General features: G+C 49.7%; 1 protein-coding gene, 14 non-coding genes and 1 pseudogene across 15 annotated transcripts; all 16 read left to right on the forward strand.

Annotated features, from left to right (window-relative positions):
* The first annotated feature begins 2,528 nt into the window (after window positions 1–2,528).
* TRNAV-UAC (transfer RNA valine (anticodon UAC)) lies at window positions 2,529–2,601 on the forward strand. Its single transcript has one exon. It is a non-coding gene; the product is annotated as a tRNA-Val (tRNA).
* A 125-nt stretch (window positions 2,602–2,726) lies between these two features.
* On the forward strand, window positions 2,727–3,914 carry LOC144124044 (uncharacterized). Its single transcript, XM_077656719.1, has one exon. The coding sequence runs from the start codon at window positions 2,727–2,729 to the stop codon at window positions 3,912–3,914; it is 1,188 nt and encodes a 395-aa protein (XP_077512845.1).
* Window positions 3,915–6,511: 2,597 nt separating this feature from the next.
* On the forward strand, window positions 6,512–7,520 carry LOC144123258 (uncharacterized; annotated as a pseudogene).
* Window positions 7,521–7,740: 220 nt separating this feature from the next.
* Window positions 7,741–7,813, forward strand: TRNAV-UAC (transfer RNA valine (anticodon UAC)). The gene has a single exon. It is a non-coding gene; the product is annotated as a tRNA-Val (tRNA).
* Window positions 7,814–7,879: 66 nt separating this feature from the next.
* TRNAV-UAC (transfer RNA valine (anticodon UAC)) lies at window positions 7,880–7,952 on the forward strand. The gene has a single exon. It is a non-coding gene; the product is annotated as a tRNA-Val (tRNA).
* Window positions 7,953–8,149: 197 nt separating this feature from the next.
* Window positions 8,150–8,222, forward strand: TRNAV-UAC (transfer RNA valine (anticodon UAC)). Its single transcript has one exon. It is a non-coding gene; the product is annotated as a tRNA-Val (tRNA).
* A 64-nt stretch (window positions 8,223–8,286) lies between these two features.
* On the forward strand, window positions 8,287–8,359 carry TRNAV-UAC (transfer RNA valine (anticodon UAC)). The gene has a single exon. It is a non-coding gene; the product is annotated as a tRNA-Val (tRNA).
* Window positions 8,360–8,425: 66 nt separating this feature from the next.
* Window positions 8,426–8,498, forward strand: TRNAV-UAC (transfer RNA valine (anticodon UAC)). The gene has a single exon. It is a non-coding gene; the product is annotated as a tRNA-Val (tRNA).
* Window positions 8,499–8,564: 66 nt separating this feature from the next.
* On the forward strand, window positions 8,565–8,637 carry TRNAV-UAC (transfer RNA valine (anticodon UAC)). The gene has a single exon. It is a non-coding gene; the product is annotated as a tRNA-Val (tRNA).
* Window positions 8,638–8,703: 66 nt separating this feature from the next.
* On the forward strand, window positions 8,704–8,776 carry TRNAV-UAC (transfer RNA valine (anticodon UAC)). Its single transcript has one exon. It is a non-coding gene; the product is annotated as a tRNA-Val (tRNA).
* Window positions 8,777–8,842: 66 nt separating this feature from the next.
* TRNAV-UAC (transfer RNA valine (anticodon UAC)) lies at window positions 8,843–8,915 on the forward strand. Its single transcript has one exon. It is a non-coding gene; the product is annotated as a tRNA-Val (tRNA).
* A 10,104-nt stretch (window positions 8,916–19,019) lies between these two features.
* On the forward strand, window positions 19,020–19,092 carry TRNAV-UAC (transfer RNA valine (anticodon UAC)). Its single transcript has one exon. It is a non-coding gene; the product is annotated as a tRNA-Val (tRNA).
* Window positions 19,093–19,296: 204 nt separating this feature from the next.
* On the forward strand, window positions 19,297–19,369 carry TRNAV-UAC (transfer RNA valine (anticodon UAC)). The gene has a single exon. It is a non-coding gene; the product is annotated as a tRNA-Val (tRNA).
* Window positions 19,370–24,477: 5,108 nt separating this feature from the next.
* On the forward strand, window positions 24,478–24,550 carry TRNAV-UAC (transfer RNA valine (anticodon UAC)). The gene has a single exon. It is a non-coding gene; the product is annotated as a tRNA-Val (tRNA).
* Window positions 24,551–24,617: 67 nt separating this feature from the next.
* TRNAV-UAC (transfer RNA valine (anticodon UAC)) lies at window positions 24,618–24,690 on the forward strand. The gene has a single exon. It is a non-coding gene; the product is annotated as a tRNA-Val (tRNA).
* A 66-nt stretch (window positions 24,691–24,756) lies between these two features.
* On the forward strand, window positions 24,757–24,829 carry TRNAV-UAC (transfer RNA valine (anticodon UAC)). The gene has a single exon. It is a non-coding gene; the product is annotated as a tRNA-Val (tRNA).
* Window positions 24,830–24,875: the final 46 nt, after the last annotated feature.

The raw sequence follows: 24,875 nt of genomic DNA on the forward strand, positions 1-24,875 counted from the left end.
GCAAAACGCCCGGCATTTTCAAAGATGATATCAGGAATGTAAAGCAGAGACTGCAGTTGATCGAAGAAGAGCGCTATCGCGGTGCGCTGGTGCGTGCACGAACAAATTCACTGAAAGCAGGCGAGGTACCTACGAAGCGGGCTTTAGGGATTGAAAAGACAAGCGCCCGACGAAACCACATAGCCGAGATAGAGCGGAATGGCGTCGTGGTGAATGATAACGAGGGCATTCGGCGCCAGTTCTCTGAGCATTATCAGGCGCTATTTGCGTTTCATCATGCCGACTTGGACGGATTTATAAAGACATTTCTTGGCCATATGCCGCGACTGGACGATGAGATAAGAGAATTCTTGGAGCGACCAATAAGTGAAAGTGAAGTGTGCCTAGCAATTGAAAACTTAAACGACGGAAAGTCGCCTGGGCCCGATGGCTTATCCGCCTCGTTTTATAAGTTTTTCAAAGAAAAGCCGGCTGCAGTGCTCACGCTAGTGTTCAATGAGGCGTACCACATGAAAGTTTTACCACAGTCTTATAGTACATCACACACTGTTCTTATACCTAAGACTGATGCCGCAGAAAAACTTAGACTGGTGACATATTACAGATAAATCTCTTTAACTAATGTTGACTACAAAAGTTTAATGAAAGTTTTAGCGAGAAGACTCCAAACAGTGATTAAAGACCTAGTAGGCTGCCACCAGACACGTGGAATCAGGGGCATGTCTATAGTGACTAACATACATAAGATGCGGTGCATGCGTGAGTGCTGTGACATCATGAAAGCTTGTGTCGCTGTACTGCATCTCGACCTAGAGAAGGCCTTTGACTGTGTCCCACATGTTATTTTGTTCGCTATTCTCGATCATATTAATGTCGGTTCGATTATCAAAGATGGAGTGGCCATGGCGTACAGGAATTGCACCACGCAGCTTATCATAAACAAGAGTCTGGGGGCCCCCATTGCCGTGCAGCGTTCTGTACGCCAGGGTTGCCCACTCAGTCCACTTTTATTTTGTCTTTACATTGAAACACTGTGCTTGGCTATTATTCAGAATGATTCGATTCGCGGGTTTCAACTGCAAGCTTCTGAAGTAAAGCTCTTAGCATATGCCTATGATGTCGCTGTATGCTGCATCGACCAAGGAAGTATTACAGCAACGGTTGAAGTAGTGAAGTGTTTCCGGGATCTCACGGGCAGTTTAATTAACTGGGGTAAATGCCTGGGATTCTGGCATGGAGAATGGCCGACAACCCCAGACACATTTGCTGGCGTGACGTGGGTGAACATCCCAGCGAAGTACCTGGGTGTCCCTCTGGAATGCTACAAAAACAATGACGACCTCTGGCTAAGCCAGCTGCACGAAACGCGAGAAAAAGCAGACAGGTGGAAGGGGGTTCCCCTTTCTTTCTTCGCCAGGGCCACAGTGTGCAATCTTTTTTTTGTAAGTTGTGGTATTTGATGCAGGTACTGCACTGCTCGCGGCTGAATATGCAAAGGCTACACAGAGTGTTTGCCACCATTATATGGGCATCGCAATGGGAAAGGTGTAGTCGAACGAACTTGTTCAGAAGGGTGAAAGACGGCGGTCTTAGCCTGTCGCATCTCTTTGTCCGACAGCTCGTTAATAGGTTTGTTTTTTCGTGACACGAGCGACCCTTTTTTACGCACAGTGTGCCAAGTCAGATTAAGAAGTGCGTTGCCTAGTTTTGTTGTTGGCACAAATGTGATGCATGGATCCATTTCAGGTTTTTTCAAGGAGGTCGTGACTAGTCTACGATTCTTGTCGGCGCGTTTTTCGATTGATTATCTTTCTTCAGTGAAAAGAACAACACTGTACAAAGATGTGTGTGACAGCATTTTTCCGGAACCATTGTACAGAGCCTTGCATAGTGGAGAACCCGGTCAGGATGTTTTAAAAAGGGTAAAGAGAATGCAGGTGACGCCTGGAATGAAATCCTTTTTCTTCAAGCTACACACTGAAACACTGCCAGTAAAGAAATTCCTAGAGCAACGGGGCTTTTTCTTACCGTGGGGAGCTGACTATGACATGCAAACAGCCCGAAACTATAGATCATGTTTTTCTGCATTGCTGGGAAGGTGTGTACTTTTGGGATGTTCTGCAGCGAACGGTCAAAAAAGATTTTCCACTGGACCCACACGGCATTAGATACCTAGCAATAAACAATGAAGACGGAATTCCATTCGACCTCATAATGCTGGCCGGACTCCACTCTGTATGGCGCTCCCGCATGGCCGGTTTCCATTGTGATCCGGATGCGAGGCCCGCACGGATGTATTTTCGCGAGAGTATAGCGAGATTTGTTGAAGTGCAGAAGTCGCTTGAGCCTGTACCACAGTGGCTGCCCAGAGTAGAAGCCTTGACAGCGCTGAAAGAATTTTAATATGACAACGTCAGTACAAAGCTGACTGCTGCGGCATTTTTTTCTGGCTTATTTTTTGTTTCTATTTCTGTGTACCATCATGTGTTACTGCGCACTGTCGGAGACCGGCATTAAAGAAAAAAAAAGTTTCCGTGGTGTAGTGGTTATCACATGCGCTTTACACGCGCAAGGTCCCCGGTTCAATCCCGGGCGGAAACACGTTTTGCGTCTTTTGCGTTTGGCACTGGTTTAAAAGAGAATTCTATCGTTGTGTACTTCATCCCGGTTTCCGTGGTGTAGTGAGATTCTATTTCCGGACGCGGAGGCGAACGGACGTGTGTGTCATGGGCTCCGTAGGAGCGGCTTCAGCGGCCCAGCAGGGCAGCGGTAACAGGATTTCTGGCTGTGATGACCTGGATTATCAAGTGCTTTTGCCTCAGCTACCTACAGGGCGAGTTGTTTTGAACACTCATTTTTTGCATGCCGATGTGCGTGAAAGGCCATACCATGTGGAAGACTTCCGTGACACACTGGCTAGCCTAGGCCTACTGTCTGAAGTTATCGCCCTGGGGGCGTATCAGATGAGTCATGTATGGGCGGTAACCTTCAAAAACTTAGACGGCGTGCATAAGCTTTTGGCTTTGAAGGAATTGACCGTGAAGGAAAGGCGGTGCGTTGTGATAGATCCTAACAACCAAGCTTTGCGTATCAAGCTTGACTGGATGCTTCACAACGTACTGGACGATGACATACGGGCGGCGCTTTTGCCGTACGGCAGAGTGACGGACGTTTCCCGTGAACGTTGGCGTGCTCAAGGTGTGCAAGACAAAGCGTCCTCGACACGCTTGGTGGCCTTAAATTTGAAGACGGGCGTGACAGTGGATGACCTGCCCCATCAGATCCGTGTTGCAGGTGAACTGGCGCTTGTTGTGGTGCCCGGTAGGGCCCCGCTATGCTTGCGCTGTCGCAATACCGGCCACATTCGACGCGACTGCCGCGTGCCACGCTGCGCACTATGCCACCGATACGGCCACGGAGAAGAGCAGTGCGTGAAGACGTATGCTTCTGTCACGCAGAAAGCTGCGAGGGTTCTAGATGTCAACGACCTGCTGCAGGATGAAGCCGAAGTTGAGGAAGCTTCGAAAGGAGCAGAGGAGAAGAGCGGCGAGGACGCGAAGTCTCCAGAAGAGAAGTCCGGAGGCGACCCCAAGGCCAAGGCCAGTGATTCTCCGTCTCTCACCGCTTCTGAACCGGAGCCCACTGCGACGAACACGACTACGGGTGCAATCTCTCTAAGCTCGCACGACGGAAGAATTGCTACGGATAAAGCTGAGTCAATGGACGCCAGCGAGACAGGCACAAGTGGTGCGGTGGTGAAGAGAACTCATGACGAGTTAGCTACCCAGGATGGACAACCGAGCGAGCCGAACAACGATGAACCCCCGCCAAAGACGCCGGGTGTGCGTCGACCGACGCTGCGCCCGCAACCGAAAATCCCGCCGGATAGGCGTTCGGCGGTGACGCCCACTTAGCACACAAACTTGGTGTCGTCGACGGTGCCGGGCTACTACGGATTCGAAATGGACGGAATCACTGAAGCTACGAGCAACACTTTCGACGTACGGCTGAAGACGTTACTGGACTTCTTTTTGGTATGTCATGTTGTTATTTTTCACCTTAGAAGTGATAGAAAAGTGTGTCATGTTTGTAATGACATCATTGGTATCATGCTGCTTGATTCAAAATGGCAAATAACTTAAATTCGTCGCTACGCATAGCGACAATCAATGTTAGGGGCTTGGCTGCAAGGCGACGGCAATACCAGCTTAGTCGCCTTTGCATGGCGAATGAGCTAGATCTAATTGCGGTACAAGAAACAAAGGTGGAAAAACAAGAGCAGACTGATCATATGGTGTCACCTTTCACAACAATTTATGTCTGTGTATGCCATGCCGTTGGAAAATCTGCTGGCTGTGCTGTATTGATACGCAAAAGTGTGGGGATTATTGAGGAAATGATTACTGTCTGAAAATGGTCGCCTCATCGTCTTGGATTTTTCGTTGTCGGGAGAAAAGTGGCGTCTGGTGTGTGTCTATGCCTTGAACAATGTCAGTGAGAGATGTATTTTCTTTGAACACCTTAATCAGTATCTGCCTTGTGAAAGGCATCTTATTCTGCTGGGAGACTTTAATTGCGTTTGCTTTTCTGAGGATAGATCTAGAGTAGCATACGTACATGATAGGAGCGCCGAGTTACATAGCTCCTTGGTGGTGGACTATAACTTGGAGGATGTGGGTCACACAATAACAAGCGGCGGGCGGCCGCAGTTCACTCACACCCAACAAGGTAGTCAAGCAAGGCTTGACAGAGTTTACGTGTCCCTCGCTCTAATTCCCCTTTGCAATAGTTACAACGTTATACCTGTTTCATTCTCTGATCACAGCCTTCTGAGTTTCAACATTGGCAATAAGCAAAAGCAGCCACGGTTTAACTGGTACCTGTGGAAGCTGAACGCTAAATTGCTCAATGATGAGCCTTTTGTTGAAGCAGTTGAGGAAAAACTAGGGCGGCTAGTGAATGATCAGCCAGAAAACTATTCGACTGCCTGGAAACAATTCAAAAATGAAGTTAAAATGGCAGCAATTGAAAGAGCAAGCGTCGAAATGAGATGAAGAATGAAAAAGATCTTCAGCACCAACTAGAATACTTGCTAAACGCAGTGATTTTGGAGCCTAAAAAAGTGGCAGACGAAATAAAAAAAATCAAAAGTGAACTTGAGTTGATAGACAATGAAAGATATAAGGCAGCTATGATTCGTGCCCGGGGCGAACGATTATGGCTTGGGGAAGCACCGAATAAACGCTCTCTTAGTGACAAGAAAAGGTATGCATCAAAAAATGAAATCAAACAGATCCGCTATAAGAACGAGGTGACCGGCGAGCAAAAAAAGATAGAGCAGGCGTTCGTGGAATATTATCGCGAGTTGTTCAGCAACGTTACTCGTGTAAGTGACACTTTCATTACTGAATTCATGACTTATCTGCCAAAGATGGCACACGATGTCAGAGACAGCCTTGAGGAAGAGATAAGTGTTCGCGAAATCGAGGCCGCTATCGGCGAATTGCCGGCAGGAAAGTCCCCGGGACCAGACGGCTTGGGAGCCACATTTTACATGGTTTTCGCCCATCAACTGGCATGTGTGTTACACCGCGTTATCAATGGGGCGTATAAAACAAGGCAAGTGCCACCGTCCTTCAGAGCTGCTCATGTCGTTTTGATCCCTAAGGCGGATGACCGTGACAAGCTGCTGTCAGTAGGTTCATACAGGCCTATCAGCCTTACGAACACCGATTACAAAGTGTTTATGAAAGTGCTCGCGAAGCGGCTGCAAAGGGTGATCAAGCACTTAGTTGGGCCGCATCAAACATGTGGCATCAAAGGACGAACGATTTTCACGAACACTCACGTAGCAAGAAATGTGTTAGAATGCTGCGACGACATGGACGGCCAAGTTGCCATGTTGCAACTAGATTTGGCGAAAGCTTTCGACAGGGTGTCACACGAGGTCCTCTTCTGCGTATTGAAGCATGCAAATGTAGGCAGCACAGTTTTAGACGGTGTAATGATGGCCTGTCGAGATTGCTGTACCCAGCTCATAATAAATAAGTCATTAACAGAAAGAGTCCCAGTGCAATCTTCAGTAAGGCAAGGATGCCCACTGTCTCCCCTCTTGTTTGCTATATATGTCAAACCCTTTTGTTTAGCCGTAATTCACCAAACAACAATACGAGGCTTCAAAGCGCATTCTACGGAGGTAAAACTGTTGGCGTATGCTGATGACATAGCCGTATTTTGTCAAGATCGCGAGAGTGTGTTAGAAGTGGTCAACCTTGCTAAGGCTTTCTGTAAGCTAACGGGCTCAGAGATAAACTGGGAAAAGAGTGTTGGTATATGGCACGGTAACTGGGACATCAAGCCAGAAAGGTTTGCTTGTACGACATGGACAGGCACACCTACGACGTACCTCGGTGTGCCTTTCGAGCACTACCAGGAGCCCGCAAGGTATTGGAGCGACGCAACGGAAAAAATGAAGGAGGGGACAGGAAACTGGCAGGGTAGCGGCCTTTCAATGTTTGCGCGTGCCTCTGCTTGCAATTTGTTTTTAATCGCTAAAGTTTGGTATGTGTTGCAAGTGCTGTTTATGTCCCGCACAAATGTGCAGAAAATGCATCGGGTTTTTGTTGTTTATATGGGGCTCAACATGGGAGAGGGTGAGTCGTGCCAACCTTTTTCTCAAAGTCCGCGATGGAGGCCTAGGTGTTTCTCATTTGTTTTTCAGACAGATTGTGTCGCGTTTTTTTTTTTTTTCTGCGGGACCAAAGCGACAGTTTTTCGCGCACAGTCATACAAGTGCGACTTGCGAAAGCGCTCTCTGAATTTATTGTGGCTACAAGCGATATAAGATGTCGCCGTGTGACTGGTTACTTTCATGAAGTTGTTGTTTCTTTCCGCATGTTGCATGCAAGGTTTTCAATGAATTACCTATGTTCTGTCACGAAGAAGAAACTGTACGCGGACTTAATTGCAAATCTACTGCCGACACCATTGTACAGGTCTGTTTGCTGTGGTGGCCCAGGAAAGGACGTTTTAAAACGGGTTAGAAAAATGCCGATAAGACCTTCTGTCAAATCATTTTTCTTTAAGCTGCACACCAACACATTACCTGTAAAAGCGTGGCTAGATCAGAAAGGGATATTTGTACCTTGGACAATCAACTGCTTACTCTGCAAACAACCAGAAACCATTGAACACGTATTTATTGACTGTTGGGACCCTATATTCCACTGGGACATTCTGCAGCGAACCCTTAAGAAACAACTGCCAATAACGCCATACGGGATCCGGTTTCTCCCAGTTAAATGTGATGAAGGCATTCCCTTTGATATGTTGATGCTACTGTGCCTCCACAGTCTGTGGCAAACCCGAATGGCAGTCCGCCATGCTGATGTTACTGTTCACTCTGTACGCGAAAACTTCATCCAGCATATGATCTACATGAGAGAAGTTATCAGGCGTTACCTGACCCCCCTGAGTGGATTAATGTATTTGATGATTTGGTGTGCCTGGAGATATTTTAACCCTACTCCTCCAACCGAAGACTGGCTGGTGTGTTTTGTCTGTACATTGAATGTGAACATACCGGTAATAAAAAAAAAAAAAATTCCGTGGTGTACTGGTTATCACATGCGCTTTACACGCGCAAGGTCCCCGGTTCAATCCCGGGCGGAAACACGTTTTGCGTCTTTTGCGTTTGGCACTGGTTTAAAAGAGAAGTCTATCGCTCTGTACGCCATCCCGGTTTCCGTGGTGTAGTGGTTATCACATGCGCTTTACACGCGCAAGGTCCCCGGTTCAATCCCGGGCGGAAACACGTTTTGCGTCTTTTGCATTTGGCACTGGTTTAAAAGAGAATTCTATAGCTGTGTACGCCATACCGGCTTCCGTGGTGTAGTGGTTATCACGTGCGCTTTACACGCGCAAGGTCCCCGGTTCAATCCCGGGCGGAAACACGTTTTGCGTCTTTTGCATTTGGCACTGGTTTAAAAGAGAATTCTATCGCTGTGTACGCCATACCGGTTTCCGTGGTTATCACGTGCGCTTTACACGCGCAAGGTCCCCGGTTCAATCCCGGGCGGAAACACGTTTTGCGTCTTTTGCATTTGGCACTGGTTTAAAAGAGAATTCTATCGCTGTGTACGCCATACCGGTTTCCGTGGTGTAGTGGTTATCACATGCGCATTACACGCGCAAGGTCCCCGGTTCAATCCCGGGCAGAAACACGTTTTGCGTCTTTTGCATTTGGTACTGGTTTAAAAGAATTCTATCGCTGTGTACGCCATCCCGGTTTCCGTGGTGTAGTGGTTATCACATGCGCTTTACACGCGCAAGGTCCCCGGTTCAATCCCGGGCGGAAACACGTTTTGCGTCTTTTACATTTGGCACTGGTTTAAAAGAGAATTCTATCGCTGTGTAAACCATCCCGGTTTCCGTGGTGTAGTGGTTATCACGTGCGCTTTACACGCGCAAGGTCCCCGGTTCAATCCCGGGCGGAAACACGTTTTGCGTCTTTTACATTTGGCACTGGTTTAAAAGAGAATTCTATCGCTGTGTACGCCATCCCGGTTTCCCTGGTGTAGTGGTTATCACGTGCGCTTTACACGCGCAAGGTCCCCGGTTCAATCCCGGGCGGAAACACGTTTTGCTTATTTTGCATTTGGCACTGGTTTAAAAGAGAATTCTATCGCTGTGTACGCCATCCCGGTTTCCGTGGTGTAGTGGTTATCACGTGCGCTTTACACGCGCAAGGTCCCCGGTTCAATCCAGGGCGGAAACACGTTTTGCGTCTTTTGCATTTGGCACTGGTTTTAAAGAGAATTCTATCGCTGTGTACGCCATCCCGGTTTCCGTGGTGTAGTGGTTATCACGTGCGCTTTACACGCGCAAGGTCCCCGGTTCAATCCCGGGCGGAAACACGTTTTGCGTCTTTTGCATTTGGCGCTGGTTTAAAAGAGAATTCGATGGCTGTGTACGCCATCCCGGTTTCCGTGGTGTAGGATTCTACTTCCGGCCACCGAGCGTGACGGACGCAGGATCATGAGCTCCGGCGGAGCAGCGGCGACAGCGGCCCTTGCTGGCCGCGGAAACAGGATCGAGGGAAACGACGATACGGATTATCAGGTGATCTTGCCTCAGCTGCCTACTGGACGTGTGGTTTTAAACACACTTTTTCTACACGGCGATGTTCGTGTTAGGCCCTTTCGGGTCGAGGATTTTCGTGATGCGCTGGCCCAGGCTGGTACGCTCCCTGACGTGGTGGCTTTGGGAGCGTACCGAATCAACCACGTATGGGCTGTGACTTTCAAGACCGCTGAAGGAGCCAAGAGGCTTCTTGCCTTCAAGGAACTCAAAGTGAAAGGATGGCGATGTCTTATCATCGATCCGGAAGGCCAATCAAGTCCAGCTACGGCTCCACTGGATGCTGGAAGGCGTGGCCGACGAAGACATCCGGACGGCTTTTGCTGCGTTCGGGAAGGTAACCCAAGTTACACGGGAACGGTGGCGCGTCCAAGGCGTCCACGACAAGGGATCTACAACACGAACTGTGCTCCTAAAACTGAAACCTGGTTTGAAGGTCGACGATCTGCCTCACCAGATACGTGTTGCCGGGGCTACCGATGTAGTGCTTGCGCTGTCATGGCACGGGCCACGTTCGCCGAGAGTGTAAAGTGCCCCGGTGTTCGAAGTGCAGGCGTTACGGCCACGCCGACAGCGACTGCGTCCGCACATACGCAGTGGCAACCGGGCTGGCAATGGGAAGCGACACGACGGAGCACATTATGGACGTCACCGAGACAGAAGAGGCGGCCCAACGAGGGTTACTGGGGCCTAACCGCCAAGTCAAATCAGGTGAATACGGGCCACCTCGTGGGCGGGTAGAAGTATTCGGGTGGTTTAAAAGTTGAAAGGAATGATCTGAAAAGCTCCCTTGGATGTGTTAACCCCTTGAGGAATCCGATGGGTAACCCCACGCAGTGTGTGCGCCGTTGAAGTCACCACCAACTAGAATAGGGATACCCGAGTTGGTAGAACGTAGAAAACGAACCCATCCCAGATTGGGAGATGCGGAGCCAGGACGACTATAAAAAGAAACTAGAATGAAGGGTGTGGGTGCAGGTTTTACGAGAAGGGCTACAACCTCTTGACGTGTGTTGCACCACCGTGAAAGGTCGAGCGCTGTGTTCGGAACTGAACTGTGAATATAAATTGCAGATTTACCTGGGCTGAGGGAGGAGGCGGTGCAACGGCGATCAGGGATAGATGGTGAATGGTATGCGCAGAAACCTGAAAGGCGTGGGAGTGCATTATGCTCTTGCAGTAGGAACGCCCATGCCCTCAGCTTTCCGTCGCGAAGGCGGATGTTCACTTCAGAGGCCTTATTAGCGAAACCTCGACAGTTCCACTGCACCACCACCGATGATGATGCGCTATCCATGACGAGGCCGAAGAGCTTCCACGATGAGGGATGTCACCTGCTTCATCAGCGCTAATATCTTGTCCACTGTCGGGGTAGTCACGGCTAACAGGTGGTCGGCACCTGATTGTGATTCCTCTGATGATTGCTCCCGAGTTATGAGAATTCTTCGAGAGGATTGAGAACGACGCTGTTCCCGGCGCTGGGTGAGTTCGTCTAGTCGGCGGCGAGCCTCCGCGATTGCATTGTCTAAAGCTGTGTCTTCATCTGTGGTATCCACATGTGATGGATGCACTGGACGTTTTGGCGTACCATTTGATCCGGGAAGGTAAGCCGCTTGTGCATATGTACGCTGGTGAGGAGACGTATGGTGAGCAGCGGGCTCAGATAAAGGAAGTTCAGGGAAGTCGTTGTCGTCACATGCGAGAGCTGCAAAGCGATTACTTGTAGGAACATCCATTTTTGCAGGCGACTTGTGAAACTTCTTCGCTTGCTTCTTCTTTGGACAAGCGGGGGAGCGAATGTCATGGTCCGGCGATTTGCACAGGGCGCAATGAGCTGTTGGTTCATTCATGTCGGCCACAGCTGCTGGATTAGGGCAGGTATTTTGCATATGTCCTTCTTTGTGGCAGTGATAGCAAAAAATACGACGAGGTCGGAAGGGCTGTGGTTTGACGATCGCACCGTAGTAGGTAAGGTACTTCGGGAGAGTCAATGGGCCTTGCAGGATGAGCAGGTATGAGCCCCGGCGACCCATAGGCCGTGCTTGCAGTACAACATGAGTTGAGCAGCGAATATTTGCGCGCACCTCCTCGGGAGGGCTCGTGCTGTCGACATGATAAACCATGCAGCGGAGTGTGTCAGGACCAGATGCAAAATATATTTGCACCGGGACATGCTTGCTGTCGTCCAGGGGGATCCGCGTAACTGCGCAAAGTTTCTGGGCGTCCATCAAGGATGACAAGTTTACCGTGATGGTGTTCGATGGGCGATGGTCGACAAACCCGCAGTAGTTCGAAGAGCCAAGGGCATGGTCAATTGTGGCTTGAACATTCCGGGCAGGGATGGCAGTCATATCAAAGCGCAATGTAGGCTTGATGGTAACGCGGAACGAGTTCGCAGCAGGCGGAAGAGAGCCTTGACTCACGGGAGGCATCTGTGGAGGAGGCTCAGACGCTGGTGACGGCCCTTGGTGGGAATACTGAACTGGCGCGACGGGCACAGTTTCTTGAGGGAGTGCCACGGGCACGGAGGCGGTAGAGCAGTCCATGTCACAGGCCAAAGTCGTAGCATCGGAAGACGGCGCAGGCTGGAGGCCCAGAGGCGCTGACGATTGCGTGGACGTGGAGGCTGCGTCAGGTGGCAACACAGCGGGCATCCGCGTAGCCGTCGTCGACAACGCAGAATCCATGCAGACGCGTAGCGCAGCCTCGCTCTGCAGCGCCGAGCTAAGCCTAGCTTGCCCCTGAGGGTTCCGGTTGGGTTTTCTCACTTGAGAATGCGCCCGCCGTGCCGGGAATTTCTCCGCAGGGGCGTCGTCAGCATTCGGTCTCACGGAGGGCACTGTCCGACCCACGCCACACACGAGAAGACAGCGAAAAGCGAAAACACAGACCTAGAAGCAGACACGTATCCACCCACTAGGTCTTCGTCTTCTTCTTGGGGTAGCGATCACAGCCCTATTTTTATCTCCCTCACGCCTACGCGTCTACGGAAAATACGCCGCACTGTACGAATAACATCATGAGATTCTGTACGCGCAGACAATCATTTATCTACATTCAACCCCTCTTCAGCATTGTCTACTCTATCTGCTGTTCTCGCTACTCTCACTATTACCACTACTGTAAATGAAGACGACCCAAACCCGGACATACATCTCTTGAATCTGTGGACTCTTCGTCGCCAGGCGGATCTTTACGCTACTCGTCACCCCGATGACCCTTCGGCTCTTCCTACTCTTCACCGCGCTACCGCACGGGCGCGGCGCTATGCAAAGCGGCTAGGCAGGCAACGCTGGACTGCATGGTGTGCCCGCCTGTCCTCTACGCAGGGCAATCGACATCTTTGGAGAGTGTTTCACGCCATGGAGCGCCCTTCTCAGGTTGCATATTACACAGAGAGCATTCGCCTCGCGCTAAATGTGGATGAGGACACATTTGCACAACAAGCGGCCCGTCAATTTTTTCCAAACCATGACTGCACCGCTACGTCTCCACCTGACTTATCGGTAACAGGGCCCCCCGATGGGATTACTTCTGACCTCACCATGGCAGAGCTGCTGACCTCCATTGACCGTTTAAAAACTACTACTACTCCCGGGCACGACGGCATACCCAACTCCTTATTCCGTAACTTGGAAGGAAGGGCTTTGGAAACCCTACTTGATACTTTTAACGAAGTGTGGCTTTCTGGCGTCATGCCGGGAGACTGGAAGCATTCTATTGTGGTTCCAATCCCCAAGTCAGGTCAGCCTCCAGTATCTCTCTCGGCCCTTCGTCCAATTTCTCTTACCCCTACCATCTGCAAGCTTTATGAAAACATTCTAGCCGCACGCTTATCATGGTGGCTGGAATCCCATGATTGTTACCCAGATTCCCAAATTGGTTTCCGCCCACAAATTGGAACGGAGGACGGTCTTGCTACTTTGGCTGCTGACGTGCTTGACCACTCTCCACAGAGTCACCTTGTACGAACCGTAATCGCTACAGACATAACAAAGGCATATGATAACATCCTTCACTCTGCCATTCTTGCCTCCCTTCAAACTCTTGGTCTCCCTCACCGGTTCCTCCTCTCCATTCACGCCTTTTTAGCAAATCGAACCTTCAGCGTGCGTGTCCACGGAAAGCCCTTTGGTAATTTCACTTCCAATAGAGGAGTGCCGCAGGGCTCCGTTCTCGCCCCCACATTATTTAATGTGGCTTTAATTCCTTTTGTTCGAGCCCTAGAGACCATCCCTTCTATCCGCGTGCTTGCATATGCCGATGATATCACCTTGTGGGGCTGTCATCCAGATGCGTCTATTCATCAGTCGGTCCTACACGCGCTGGATGTATTGACATCTCGCCTCCCACCTTTGGGTCTAACACTCTCTCCTACTAAATCATGTTTCATTCGAATTGGAAATAAAGCCGCCTTACGGAAAGCTCCCCCTTTAAATCTTACGGTACATAATTCTCTGATTCCTCAGGTAGAAACTGTTCGTATTCTTGGTCTTTTCCTCCATACATCTGGGACTGGCACCCCGTGGCTGACAGCCACCCGTAAATCGGCTCATGCTACTCTAGGTCTGATTCGTCGCATAGCTATGCGCTCTGGTGGCGCACGGGCTCATACGGCCCGCCAGCTTGTGCGCTCTATCCTTCAGCCACGGATAGTATATCAGGCTCAATTTCAACGTCTCACCCGCAGACAGTGGGACTCCCTTGAAGCTATCAATCGTGAGGCTATGCGCGTCATAACATATCTGCCTCGTTTAACACCCATACCTGTGCTACAGGAGTTCGCCCAACTTAATACACTCAGTGAAATCATCGACCAACGGGTGGCAAATAGAGCTCGAAAACAGTCTCTCAAACTTCATCGTTTAAAGACACTTCCACCGTGGTCCTATTGCCAGCTCACTGACAATCGCCCCACTGTTTCCCCGTCGGTATCAGCAGCGTATCTGCCTGAAGGGTGCATATTATACACGGATGCATCTCATTCTGCGGAGAGGGGAGTTACTGCTGTGTATAGTCCATCTCATCCGCATCTCAACTCTCGCGCGACGTATACTGCGGATACGTGCACTCCCCTGGCATTGGAACTTCAAGCCATTTATAATGCCATTGCTTCCCTTCCGCTCGTTCCAACATTCAATACAGTTCACATTTACACCGACTCCCGCGCCGCCCTTAAACAGCTGAAGGCTGTTCGACGAACGTTCCAGATTTCACAATCTATTCATGTGCTCTGCGCAAAGTATCCATGTCCTGTGCGCATACACTGGATTCGCGGCCATGCCCAGGATCCACATAACATTCAAGCGGATGCTATGACTCATCTTCATACATTAGACGATCCGCCACCTTCCCCTCTTCCCCCAGATCCGTTCCTGTCCCACGTTTCCGATTCCGAAGTTCTGCGCCAGCGAACACGCGCTCTAATTCCTCCGTGTTCGCACCCTCTCCCCCGTAGTCTTACTCGGCAGGAGGAGGTATCCGTGCGCCGGATTCGGGCAGGGGCGGCTCTGACACCATCTGTCCGTCATCGGTGGCGTGCCAAAGATCTGCCACTACCTGACAGGTGCCCTCACTGTGGCGCTGCACCGGACATATGTGATGTGCGGCACTTGTTGTGGACGTGCCCAGTGACGGCTGCTATCAGAAAACGGCTCCTCAGGGAGGTGGGCCTGCGGTGGAACCGCGAAAGTGACTTCGTGAAGTGGACAATGGACAACCGTTTCATTAACAACCTCTGCGACTACCTCAGCGCAACGGTTCTTCACTCCTTCTTTTAACTTTCAATCCAGTGCATTCCTTCCCCCCTTTCCTTTTTCAACTTATGCCTCATGGCACATTTCTCGAATAAAAAAAAAAAGAGGCGGCAAAGGGAACCGACGTGACGACGAAACCGGCGGTGACGACGCAGTCTTCGGGGCACCCGAGCGGCGACGGAAACACGGCCAGCGGCGGTGGGAAGGAACCGGGGACGGTAATTCCTGCTGGGACAAATGAAGGGTCATCCAGCGACGGGACCAGTCATCCGGCTAAAAATGTCGACCAACCACCGACCAGCGAGGAGCAGATGGACCAGAGCGGTGCCCGTGTGACGACAGTCGCCGCCCCAGCCAAGCGACCTCACGACCTGACCGACAACGAAGGGGACAAGCCCGCAGCTGGCGGCGTTGAGGAGCCGCCAGCGAAAACAGGCCAGTCCAGGCGACCAACACTCAGGCCAACACCCAACCTTGCAGCAGGCAAGCGGGTCGCCGAGAAGGCGCCTCCACTGCCTCCGCAGCAAAACCAGGCATCCGCTCCTGACGGCTCCGGTGGTGGCAACGGCGTCTAGCTTCGTGCTAAACGTGAAAGGTGAGCACGGTTCTCTCGGCGTCTTCACACGTTTTTAAATATGGCTTCTGCAACCTCCTTGACTTTTGCAACGCTCAATGTCAGAGGTTTTGCCGCTAAGAGGAAGCAGAGCCAAGTGCACCGCATTTTAACAGACCATAATATCGATCTGCTTGCTATTCAGGAAACGAAAGTGGAAGGGGAACAAGACACCTAGAGCATCGTGCAACGTTTTACGTTAAGATTCTATGCGGTCGTGAGCCATGCCGTCGGCACATCTGCCGGATGCATTGTGTTTATAAAAAAGAAGCTTAGCCTCGAGGTGCAGGCGTACACATCGTGCCCTTCGGGTCGTTGCGTAGTAGTGGATTTTGCTTTCGCCTGCTCTGAATGGCGACTAATTTGCGTTTACGCACCTAACGTGGGCGAGGATATGGTAGCTTTTTTTGAGAGCATTCAGCGTTTCTTACGCACAGAAAAACACCTGATATTGTTGGGAGATTTTAATTGTGTCTTGAGCGCGGCTGACAAAACCAGCACGCGGTCCCACCGCGATGAAAGCACCGAGCTTCTCCGTCGCTTGATCGATAAGTTTGCATTGGAGGACGTGACTGAATGCGTGGTATGCAAGGGCGGCATGATGTTCACGCACTTCCAACGAAGTAGCCATGCCCTCCTTGATAGAATATATGTATCGGTCGACCTGTCGCCAAAGTGTCACAGCTACGATGTTGTTCCTGCAACTTTCTCCGACCACTGCTTGGTGAAATGCAGTATAGGCGCGGTAAAACGTAAAAACTCTTTCCAGTGGGACCTCTGGAAATTCAACAATAAGCTTCTGAAAGACAAAATTTTCACCGGGTTTGCAGCACAGTAAATTAATAAAATAACCGTTAATGGCAATCGGGCAGTTGGAGAAGAATAGGAAAGTTGCAAACAGCAGATAAAAGTGTATGCAATAGAAAGGGCCAGCTGCATACGTTTTCAAGAAAGGTTAAGCGAGGCACATTTGAAGTCCTTACTGGACAAGGTATTAGCTCAGGAATGCAAGGCACCGAGTGTTTTCAGTGAAGACGTCCGAAAAACCAAACAAAAGCTAGAAACGATAGAGGAAGAGCACTTGTGCGCGCGAGAGCTGAGCAATTCGCCGTGAGCGAAACACCCACAAAACGGGCGTTAGGAATGGAAAGGGCACACGCTCGGCGAAACTATGTCGCGGAAATTCAACGGGGCGGTGCCACTGCATCTGACGATGACAGCATTGCAAAGGCTTTTTTTTTATTACTATCAAGCGCTTTTCGCTTCGAGGCATGTTGACATGGTAAGATTTAAGGAGATATTTTTAGGGGCCATGCCACGTATTGATGACGCAGACAGAATAAGATTAGAGCTGCCAATTAGCGAATAAGAAGTGGAACAGGCTATTGATAAATTAAACTCAGGAAAGTCGCCGGGGCCCGACGGCCTGAGCGCGGCTTTTTATAAAGCTTTCAAGAAGGAACTAGCACCGCTCCTCTCAGTGGTATTTAATGAAGCGTATGTGTTGCATGCTCTGCCTACATCATATGCATCCTCGCATACTGTGCTCATACCAAAAACCGATCAAACAGAAAAACTCAGACAGGTAACATCGTACAGGCCCATAGCCCTCACAAATGTAGACTACAAAATTTACATGAAGGTTCTTGCAGACAGGCTACAGACCGTAATGCATATAATAGTCGGACCTCACCAAACGTGTGGGATCAAGGGGCGTTCCATTGTTGAGAATATTCACAAGGCTAGGTGCGTGCTTCAGTGTTGTGACGCAATATATGCTCGGGTCGCAGTTCTTCAGATTTACCTTGAGAAGGCGTTTGACTGTGTGGCGCACGAATTGCTGCTTTGCATTCTACATTACATTAACGTTGGTTCTGTTATAAGAGAGGGTGTGGCCATGGCTTACCGTAACTGCACTACGAGGTTAATAGTAAACAAGACCTTGGGGGCCCCCATTAGTGTGCAGAGATCGGTACGCCAGGGCTGTCCCTTCAGGCCCCTGCTGTTTTGTATTTATATAGAAACCCTCTGCCTAAACATTATACGAAACGAGGCTATTCATGGTTTTCGTGTACAGGAATCAGAAGTGAAGCTCTTAGCATACGCAGATGACGTTGCTGTTTTCTGCGTTAACCAAGATAGCATAAGCAGGACAATCGAAGCAGTAAAGGGTTTCAGTGAGGTCACCGGAAGTTTGCTGAATTGGGGCAAGTGCCTGGGATTCTGGCACGGAGAATGGCCGTCAACTCCAGCTGTTTTCGCCACCGTTTCTTGGGTGACAACACCCTTTAAATACCTAGGTGTTTCACTCGAATTTTACAGGGACACTGAGCCTTTTTGGAAAATACAGGTTGAAGAAACGCATCAGAAAGCCGAAAAATAGAAAATTGCTAATTAGTCTGTATTTGCAAGAGCAACTGTGTGCAGTTTGTTTTTGATAAGCAAGCTCTGGTACGTGATGCAAGTACTCCACTGCTCATGGTTAAATGTGCAGAAGCTGCAGCGTATTTTCGCTGTCTTTATATGGGCCACAAAATGGGAGAGGTGCAGCCGGACAAATTTGTTCAGGAGCGTCAAGGTAGGGGGACTTGGTCTGGGGCACTTGTTCATACGGCAGATAGTAAACAGATTTTTGGTTCTCCGAGACGTTAAATATCCCTTTCTACGTACCGTATGCCAAGTCAGGCTCGGGCGTGCTGTGCCAGATTTCATTGTTGGAACGGAGACTGACTGGAGGTATTTTTGGTTTTCTTAAAGAGGTTGTGTTTAGCGTCAGGTTTTTGACGGCGAGGTTTTCAAAAAATGTTTTAAGTGGTGTTCAGCGGAAAACATTGTACAAGGATGCATGTGACGTGTTATTGCCGGAACCAATGTACAGGGCAATGGAGGCCCAGGCAGAGATGTCCTGAAACGGGTGAAAAAAATGCACATACCACCGGAAACAAAAAATTTCTTCTCCAAGCTTCACACCGGGACTCTGTCCGTAAAATCTTTCCAAGAAAAAAAGGGGTTTTACCTACCTTGGGGATCCCACTGCCTTATATGTAAACAACCAGAAACAATCGACCACGTTTTCTTGCACTGTTGGGAAGGGGTATATTTTTTGGACGTCCTTCAAAGGACCATCAAAAAAGAATTACCATTGGATCCGTATGGAATCCGATTCCTGCCTACAGCAAAAGAAGATGGCATGCCGTTAGATTTAGTAATGCTCGCGGGCCTCCATAGCATACGGCGCTCCCGAATGGCAGGCTTTCATTGTGACCCGGATGCGCGGCCTGCGCGATTGTATTTCCGTGAGACAATGCACAAGTTCATCGAGGTGCTGAAAACACAAGCATCTCCCCCTGAGTGGCTTTCAAAGCTCGAACCTTTGACGGAACTCAGGGAATTTTAAACTGACAAGGCCTGGCCCTCTGGGGGCTGTAGGCTACCTTTTTGTAGTTTGGGTGTCTACCCGTGTATGCTTTTTGTTGTATTGTGTTGAAGCCCGGCAATGAAGACAAAAAAAAGTTTCCGTGGTGTAGTGGTTATCACATGCGCTTTACACGCGCAAGGTGCCCGGTTCAATCCCGGGCGGAAACACGTTTGAGTTTTTTGCATTTCGCACTAATTTAAAAGAGAATTCTATCGCTGTGTACGCCATCCCGGTATCCGTGGTGTAGTGGTTATCACATGCGCTTTACACGCGCAAGGTCCCCGGTTCAATCCCAAGCGGAAACACGTTTTGCGTCTTTTGCATTTGGCACTGATTTAAAAGAGAATTCTATCGCTGTGTACGCCATCCCGGTTTCCGTGGTGTAGTGGTTATCAAATGCGCTTTACACGCGCAAGGTCCCCGGTTCAATCCCGGGCGGAAACACGTTTTGAGTCTTGGATTTGGCAGTGGTTGAAAAGAGAATTGTAACGCTGTGTGCGCCATCTCAGTTTCCTTGGTGTAGTGGTTCGGGATTCGACTTCCGGCCACCGAGCGTGACGGACGTGCGATGACGGGCTCCGTTGGAGCAGCTACAGCGGCCATGTCTGGCCGCGGAAACAGGGCTTTTGCTTCGGATGAAGAATATCAGGTGATTCTGCCTACCCTTCCTACAGGACGTGTTGTGTTCAACACAGTTTTTTTGCACGCTGACGTGCGGGCCCGTCCTTATAGGGTCGAAGATTTCAGGGATGCGCTGGATCAGCTGATGCTGCTCCCCGAGGTTATCACCTTGGGGGCGTATCGCATGAGCCATATATGGGCTGTTACTTTCGCGAGTGCTGAGGCGGTGACGAAAATACTTTCTGCCGGCGAACTGAAAGTCATGGACCGCCGCTGTCTCGTCATCGACCCGGCAAACCAGGACGTACGCGTCAAGCTGCACTGGCTGCTGCACAACGTGCCCGACGAAGACGTGAGGGTAGCCTTTGCTCCGTACGGCAAGGTGAGCGAAGTCACCAAGGAGCGGTGGCGCGTCCAGGGTGTCCCCAGCAAGGGGTCGACGACACGCTTGGTTTCATTGAAAATGAATCCTGGCGTGAAGCTGGAAGGCCTCCCTCAAGAAGTCAGGGTTGGCGGTGAGCTGGCTCTCGTGGTTGTACCGGGCAGAGCTCCGCTGTGTCTGCGCTGCCACGGTACTGGGCACATTCGCCGTGAGTGCAAGGTTCCACGATGCGACGCCTGTCGTCGCTACGGGCACGAAGAAAGCAGCTGCGTACGCACGTACGCGAGTGCTGCCGTCCCAGTCAACACTGACATTTCGTCCGAACTTGTCATGGACGAAGCTGACGCGGAAGACGCTCCAGCAGAGGCAGGGCACAGGGTAGAGAAGAAGGCCCCAGCTGTGCCCCTTCCGGAAATATCCACAAGCGTAGAGGAGCCCAGCAGTAGGCGGCAGCGACAGGTAGCGCAGCCTGCAGAAGTTAACGCCAACGGACAAAGTCTTGAGCAGTGGGGCGTCAGCTCCTGTCGTTCCCCAGCATGGTGACAGCATGGAAGTGTCACATGCATCAACCAGCAACCAAGCAGGGAAGCGACCGCACGAGCACCGTGCGAATGGAGAGCCCAAAGTGAGCCAAGGCGACGAGCCACCGCAGAAGACTGTTGGTGTCAGACGACCGACTTTGAAGCCGCGGCCGAATGTACAGGCCGATCAACGAGCGGCGGCTAAGCCGCCGCCTTAGTTGGGGTGAGTACCCTGTGAGTGGTTTCTGTGGGCGTGAGATGGCCTTTTTCGGTGACGGACTGCATGGACTGATTTTCCAGTCCATACGCAAGAGGCACTTGTGCAAAAGACGTTGGATTACCGCCACCGCACCCATCGAACACCTTAGACTAGGCAAGTCACCCGCACCGTCGTCTTGTGTCCCGAGGTATGCACCATATGGCTCCTGTACCTAAACTAGATAGCTTCTACACCTCTTAGAGCGTTGCAACAATTAATGTCAGGGGACTGGCTTCCAAGAAGCGTCATTACCAACTATGCCGGCTGTTCATTGGTAATGACCTAGACATAATAGCCGTACAGGACACGAAAGCCGAAAGACAGGAACAGGCGGACCGTATGATGCAGCCTTTTACGGCACGCTACAATGTTTGTGTGTGCCATTCTTTTGGCACATCGGGCGGTTGTGCTGTATTTATTAGGAATTCTCTGGGGATTGTCGAGCAGAATTTAACTGTGTCAAACTGGCTGTTTGGTTGTTCTTTATTTTTTTTATTGCAATTTGCTATTGAGGGTCGTATGCGTGTATGCCCCTAACAGGGAGAACGAGCGCAAGGAATTTTTTGAGCGCCTTGAACAATATGTGTGCTGTGAACGAATAATTGTGCTTTTGGGCGACTTTATCTGCGTTTGTAAAGCAGAGGCTAGAATTACAAAAAGACTCCTTCGTGACAAAAGTGAGGAATTGTTGAATTCGATTGTGCAAGAAAATGGTTTAGATGATGTTGCTGAAGTTCTTTCGGTAGCGCCGCATTTTACTCACTTCCAAGGTGAAAGTCACGCGAGACTTGACAGAGCGTATGTGTCGCTCGATCTGATTCTTTTGTGCAATAGCTACGAGGTGAAACACATGTCATTTACCGACCACAGCTTAGTTACGTTTACCCTGGGGAACAAAGACAAGAAATCTCGTTTCTCGTGGAACCTGTGGAAGTTTAACGCACAGTTACTCGAGGATGAACACTTTGGCATTAAAGTTAATGATTGCATTAAAGCATTGCTATCAGCAGAGCCTGGGAACTGGGTAATTAGGTGGGAAGATTTCAAACAGCAAGTGAAAAAAAACGCAATTGAAAGGGTAAGCATTATATGCCACGATAAACGGGTTAAAGAAAAAGATCTACATTGCCAACTTGACTTGCTCGTAAGCCTGGAAAGTTCCCAGCCGGGAAGATATAAGAAAGAAATAAGAGATACAAAAAGTAAACTTGAGATTATCGAAAAAGACAAGTATACAGCTGCCATGATACGGGCCCGTGCTGAACGTCTCTGGCTTGACCAAGTACCTACTAAACGCTCGCTTAGTGACGAAATAAGTACGCGACTCAGAATGAAGTAAGACAAATCAGCTACAGAAACGAGGTAACGAATGATAGCAAAGTGATTCAGTTGGCGTTTGTTGAGCAGTATCGGGAATTGCTTGGGCGGCGACGGCTTGAAGAAGAGGGGTTTGCAAACACGTTCTTGTCCCGTATGCCAAAACTAGGAGACGAAATAAAACAAGGGCTGGAGGTACCAATCAGCGTAAGCGAAGTGGGAAGAACAATCGAAGAGCTGAGTGCCGGAAAATTTCCCGGTCCTGATGGCCTAGGTAGTGATTTTTATAAGAAGTTCAAAGCCGAACTCACCCAAGCTCTCCACTGCGTCTTCACCGAAATTTATGAAACAAAGAAAATGCCACCATCATTTAAAACAGCACACGTGGTTTTAATACCCAAGAGTGAGGACCAGGATAAACTTCTGTCCGTTGGGGCTTATCGGCCGATAAGCCTAACCAACGTTGACTATAAAGTGTTTATGAAGATTCTTGCCAACAGACTGCAAAAGGTTATAAAGAACCTTGTAGGGCCCCGCCATACGTGCGGTATTAAAGGTCGCACCATTGGAACAAATGTGCACATTGCTAGAACTGTTCTTGAATGCTGCGATGCCTTCGGGGGCCGAGTTGTCATGATGCAGCTTGACCTTGCAAAGGCCTTCGATCGAGTGTCGCACGACATTCTTTTCGCCATTCTAGAATATGCCAACGTAGGCTCTGTGATAATACAAGGTGTACAGATGGCGTACGAAAACTGTGTTACTCGAATTATAGTGAACAAACAGCTGACTGAACCTGTGCCTGTGTGTTCTTCGGTCAGGCAGGGTTGCCCACTCTCGCCTCTGCTCTTTTTGCGATCTACCTTGAGCCTTTTCTGTTATCACTGTCACACAATGATGGGATCTGCGGCGCAAGTAAAAGTGCTTGCTTACGCTGATGATATTGCTGTTTTTTGCGCGGATCAAGAAAGCGTTAAAGAAGTTGTGAAAGTTGCGGGGGAATATTGCAAAAAGACTGGGTCCGAAATTAACTGGGATAAGTGCATAGGTTTTTGGCACGGTGATTGGGACAGCACACCTGCCGTGTTTGCTAACATGAAATGGACGACCTGCCTTGCGAAGTACTTGGGGGTACCCTTGGAGCACTATAAAAGCAGTACGGAGTTGTGGGGTGAGATAACGCAGAGTGCAAGGAGAAAAGCGGATGGATGGAAAGGACGTGACCTTTCTGTTTTCGCGCGCGCAAGTGTGTGCAATGTATTTTTAATAGCCAGAATTTGGTATTTATTGCAGTTCGTGCTCATTGCCCGAGCAAACCTGCAGAAGCTGCATAGCGTGTTTGCTGTCTTTATTTGGAGCTCAAATTGGGAGCGAACAAGTCAAGTTAATCTGTTCCTTCCGGCCAAAAGGGGCGGCCTTGATCTTTCTAATTTGTTTCTGAAACAAGTTGTCTCAAGATTTTTGTTTCTACGTGATCAAACCGATCCTTTGTAGCGCACATTGTTGTAGGTGCGCTTAGGCAATGTGTTGCCGGAATTTGTTGTGTCCAGTTACCCGGCCACGAATCGGGCTGTGACAGGATTTTGCGTGAAGTTTTGGCAGCCTTTCGCACTTTGAGCGCTCACTTTTCTACACAGTATCTATGTGCTGTACCCAGGAAAAAACTGTACAAAGATTTGCTAGATATCTTTATACCTGCTCCCTTATACCGTTCCTTTTACTGCGCAGGCCCAGGCAAAGATGTGTTAAAGCGAGTTAAGAAGATGCCGGTAAGACCGACTGTTAAATCCTTTTTCTTTAACTTCATACTGGTACCCTTCCGGTGAAAACATGGCTAAACGATAAAGGCATTTTTGTGCCCTGGACCACCGACTGCATACTCTGCAAAAAACCCGAGACCATCGAACATGTGTTTATGGACTGCTGGGGCCCGGTTTTCCACTGGGACATCTCGCAAAGAACATTAAAGAAAGAACTACCTGTAACTCCTTATGGCATCCGGTTTCTACCTATAGAAAGCGAGGAAGTTCCTTACGACATGTTTATGCTACTGGGCCTCCACAGCATCTGGAAAACGAGAATGGCGGCCAGGCACGCCGACGCAAATGTGTGACCAGTGAGAGAAAACTTTATAGAAAGTGCAGTTTTCCTGAGAGATGTTCTCCGCAGTCAACCCCAGCCGCCGGACTGGGTGACAGTTTTGGATGAACTGATTGATATGAAAATGTTTTAACCCATTGTCTCGGCCAAAGTGTGGCTAGAGATTTTTATTTCTGCGTACGTATTGTTCACCGGCAATAAAGAAAAAAAACCGCTTCCGTGTTGCAGTAGGCATCACATGCGCTTTACACGCGCAAGGTCCCCGGTTCAATCCCGGACGGAAACACGTTTTGCGTCTGTTACATTTGGCGCTGGCTGAAATGGGAATTCTAAAGCTGTGTGCGCCAACTCCGTTTCCGTGGTGTAGTGGTCATCACATGCGCTTTACACGCGCAAGGTCCCCGGTTCAATCCCGGGCGGAAACACTTTTTTGCATCTGTTACATTTGGCGCTGGCTGAAATGGGAATTCTAAAGCTGTGTGCGCCAACTCCGTTTCCGTGGTGTAGTGGTCATCACATGCGCTTTACACGCGCAAGGTCCCCGGTTCAATCCCGGACGGAAACACGTTTTGCGTCTGTTACATTTGGCGCTGGCTGAAATGGGAATTCTAAAGCTGTGTGCGCCAACTCCGTTTCCGTGGTGTAGTGGTCATCACATGCGCTTTACACGCGCAAGGTCCCCGGTTCAATCCCGGGCGGAAACACTTTTTTGCATCTGTTACATTTGGCGCTGGTTGAAAAGGGAATTCT

Source organism: Amblyomma americanum, chromosome 3, assembly GCF_052857255.1.
Source record: "Amblyomma americanum isolate KBUSLIRL-KWMA chromosome 3, ASM5285725v1, whole genome shotgun sequence".
NCBI classification, from domain to species: Eukaryota; Metazoa; Arthropoda; class Arachnida; order Ixodida; family Ixodidae; genus Amblyomma; species Amblyomma americanum.